The sequence below is a fragment of the Canis lupus genome, chromosome 21, assembly GCF_048164855.1.
Source record: "Canis lupus baileyi chromosome 21, mCanLup2.hap1, whole genome shotgun sequence".
In the NCBI taxonomy this organism is placed as follows: Eukaryota; Metazoa; Chordata; class Mammalia; order Carnivora; family Canidae; genus Canis; species Canis lupus.
In genome coordinates, this window is record NC_132858.1 from 16,495,395 (window position 1) to 16,499,786 (window position 4,392).

The following is a 4,392-nucleotide window of genomic DNA, read 5'->3' on the forward strand; positions in this document are numbered from 1 at the left end:
TTAAAAAAGAATAAACAAATAAAAATGAAAATAAATGAATAAATAAATAAATATTGAAAAATTAAGAGAATGGATGGAAAATTGAGTTTTCAGATATACTTTGAATGTATTCATCATTATATAAAATATTTTAATATATTTAAATATATAATTTATATTATATAAACATGTATCATGTATATATTACATATATGTTAATAATATAAAAAACTTATCAAAACTATATCAATTACATTTGTCAGTATGTCTATAGCCATTTAAACTAAAATACACAAAAGGAGGGAATATATTTCTAAACATTTCCATTGCAGATCTATCGCAGGCAAATTAAGAATAGACCTTGGGGTACAATTAAAATGTAAATCTCAAGAGATTAAAGAAACTAATTGATGAATTCCTTTATGACACAAGTTTGAGAGTTTGAGGAACACATGCTGCTATAAGGAGACTGTTAACACACTAGATTTCTGAAGACTATCTTTTGCTCTGAGATTGCTTTAAAAATATGAAGAACAAAACTTTTCTGAATATGAATCTAGATTTGAGCTAAAACATTAGATTTTAATTCTTAGGAAGGCACATAAAATTAGTTATCTTAGTTAATTTGGCTGTTGTTTCTATTCCATCAGTGAGAGGTAACAGACACATTGCCCAGAGCTTTCCTCAACTTCAGCATTTTTTTTTCATCAGCCTATAAGATCAGTAAAGGTCCACTATATAGGAAATAGAGTTCTGGGCTAAACCACACCAACAGATCAAAGCCATCGTATTTATAATTCATGAGATCCAGAGCTGAAAGAGAGGCAAATGTACGTCAAAAATTAATGACGAATTTAGTGGATATTGCATGATGTTTTCTCTTCCTGTCATTTGATCATAAACCTGAAAATAACTGGAAGATGGCTCACAGAGAAAATGTCCTTTGGATAACTACATCCCAGGTAAGTCTGATCTTATCAACTTCTTTCTATAAATGTGTGTGTGTGAGTGTGTGTTCTTCACACTGAAAACCTTTTCCTTTTTTGCATGCCTGCATCTTCCAGTAAGCCTTAAGAAAAATGCCTCTAATAATAGACAAGAGAAAGTGCCTTCATTGATTAAATGTTTGTTAAACGCGTTGGGCAAGAATAGGAACCGTTGTGAAGATGAGCCCAAAGATAGGCTGAGGTAGAAGATGGTGTATCTCAGGAGAACTATCTTCCAAAACCATTCCAGAGAGCTACCTCTTAGAGTGCTATCAGTTCTATGCAGTTGTCAACTTGGAATTTTTTATTAGTGTCTTCCAATTCTATTTTTTTTAAAAAGGAAAATCATGTATAAAGTTGCTTGAAGTCTTTAATATGTGCTTGCCATCTTTTACTCTCTTGTTATTGGAGTCTAAGTCAAACCTGATTATTAAGTCTTTAAGCTTGAATCATTCTCTAATTTTTGTTACTGTTATTCTATTATTCAGCAGGTAAGTCAAAGGCCTGAGTTGATACAAATGGCTGGAAACAATTTCACTGAGGTGAGGGTCTTCATCCTCTCTGGATTTGCAAATTACCCTGAACTACAAGTCAGTCTTTTCTTAATGTTTCTCTTTATTTATCTGTTCACTGTTTTGGGGAACCTTGGGCTGATCATGTTAATCAGAATTGACTCTCAGCTTCACACACCAATGTACTTTTTTCTTAGCAACTTAGCATTCATTGACATATTTTATTCCTCCACTGTAACACCCAAGGCACTGGTAAATTTCCAATCCCAACAGAAAACCATCTCTTTTGTTGCCTGCTTTGTTCAAATGTACTTTTTTGTGGGTTTGGTGTGCAGTGAGTGTTTTCTTCTGGGGTCAATGGCCTATGACCGCTACGTAGCCATCTGCAATCCTCTATTGTACTCAGTGGTTATGTCCCAGAAAGTGTGCAACTTGCTGGGAGCCCTGCCATATGCAATAGGCTTCACAAATTCTCTGGTATCAGTCTGTGTGATAAGTAGTTTGTCATTCTGTGATTCCAGCATCAATCATTTCTTCTGTGATACCACAGCTCTTTTGGCCCTATCCTGTGCAGATGCATTCAGCACAGAAATGGTGATCTTTATTTTAGCTGGGATCACACTTCTCAGTTCCCTGCTCCTCATCACGGTCACTTACACTGCCATCATCTCAGCCATCCTGAGGATCCAGTCTACAGCAGGCAGACAGAAGGCCTTTTCCACCTGTGCATCCCACCTCATGGGTGTAACTATCTTCTATGGGTCTCTGATTTTCACATATTTGCAGCCTGATAACACATCATCCCTGACCCAGGCACAGGTGGCATCTGTCTTCTATACCATTGTCATTCCAATGCTGAATCCACTGATCTACAGTCTGAGGAACAAAGATGTGAAAAATGCTCTCCTGAGAGTCATACACAGAAAACTTCTATCATGACAAATCTGTGACGTTACCATTAAAACACACCTGGATGGCTTCAGGCATTTGATTGTTCCATCAATTAGTCGTAAACCCAAAAAACAGGTTTAACACAAATTAAATTATAACTTAGAGACTTGAAATTTGGGTAGTTAATTATTATTTTGTTTATCTAGAATAACTGAACTAACATATTAGGAGTGTATTTCAGCATGTAGATTATATATACTATTTGCACAGTGAGGTGCAAACACCATGACGACAGACACTGGTTAATACAGGAATCTCTGATCATGTGGATTTGTTTTGCCATACACTTAAATTTTGAACATTTATCTGTGAAATGTGACCTTTGATGACAAAAAGTGATATTTATAGAGTATGGTCTCCATCAAACACAGCAGAGTTTAATTTCTTAAAAAAAAAAAAAGCATAATGTGCTTTCCAAAGTTTAAGCAGTTGATAAGCATTTAGAAGTGTGTGTGTGTGTGTGTGTGTGTGTGTGTAACTGCGGCACAATTCCTGAGACATTTGGAAGTATATTACAGAGATTACTTTTCAAAATCAGGCAGAAATGCTTTGTAAAGTCTATATAGTAAATAACTATGCCAATTAATTAATTTCTTCTCAAAGGACTTTAAGGGTTAGGATATGGAAATAAGTATACACAGAATTATACTTGGTGTATATGATTTAAAATAATTGGAGTAAACTCATATCTCATACATCATAAACAAATTTTCTATAAAGAAAATCAGTTTTCAATCTTGGGAGTGGCTGAAGGTAATTTATGGGAAGGGATCTGTGTGTGCATATGTATGTATTTGCTTTGGAGTTTTAAATTTTCTTCTCTGATCAATATTACTAGGGTCTGACTCCTGCAAACTTCATTTTACAATGCAACATTTTGCCTTACAAAGTCCTTATAAAGGACAACTTAAGAAACATACTATGCTTTAATTTATGGGCCTACTGAGGCTACTGTGTATCTATCTTATTACTCATTTCTGTTTATGAAGCCTAGAAGAGATTTTTTTTTCTTCTAAGCACAGTGTCTGATTTAGACTGGTTGCTCTGAAGATTTTTCATCAACATCATTGAGAACTATTAAATTGATTATATTTTTTTCCTCTTTCTACCATGGATTTTCATTCATGCATTCTAAATACGGTGCTCATTTTCTGAATAATTGTGAGGCTTTTGCACATTACTTATATTTACCCTGGTTCTAATACTATGTGTTATTTTTATCTTCACTTGCATTACATGTGTATTCTGCTATAAATAATTTCAAGATTTAATATTTATTTAGTATTAAAAAACCATTCATCTAACTTTTTAAATATTACTTTTTAAATATGATTTCTAGGAGCAAAAACACGACACACTCTTCTTGTTCATCATAAGAAGTAGAAATATATTTTATTTGTCCAAAGTTATGATTAAATTACCATCTATGTTTTTCAATATTTTCTTTATATTTGTTGCTGTATACCTCCCATTATTCTTTCCTCTAGCTACTATTTGTACTATTTGTTCCTGACTCTGTAATACACTTCTTTTCACAATGGGACATGTGTATCTTTGTCATTTATTCAGTCCTCTGTCTGGAAAACTCTCCTAGAACTTTTGCTATTGACCAATCCAGATAATCAACTTCATAACCTCTGGGACTATGTCTCAGAAGTGATCATGGTATGTTTAATTTGCCAGACATCTTCTTTAAAAAATATCCTGAAGGGACACCTGGTTGGCTCAGCAGTTGAGCGTCTGCCTTTGGCTCAGGGCATGATCTTGGAGTCCTGCGATTGAGTCCCACATTGGGCTTCTGGCATGGAGCCTGCTTCTCCCTCTGCCCGTGTCTCTGCCTGTCTCTCTCTCTCTCTGAGTCTCTCATGAATAAATAAATAAAATATTTTTAAAAATATGCTGAAAAAATTATTTCATTTAAAATATATTTGATACATCGGTCTTCAATATAAAGATGCTGGATT

General features: G+C 34.3%; 1 protein-coding gene across 1 annotated transcript; it reads left to right on the forward strand.

Annotated features, from left to right (window-relative positions):
- The first annotated feature begins 1,483 nt into the window (after window positions 1-1,483).
- Window positions 1,484-2,416, forward strand: LOC140613624 (olfactory receptor 8I2). The gene has a single exon (XM_072792057.1). It carries the CDS (start codon window positions 1,484-1,486, stop codon window positions 2,414-2,416), a length of 933 nt encoding a protein of 310 aa, XP_072648158.1.
- The last annotated feature ends 1,976 nt before the right edge of the window (window positions 2,417-4,392 follow it).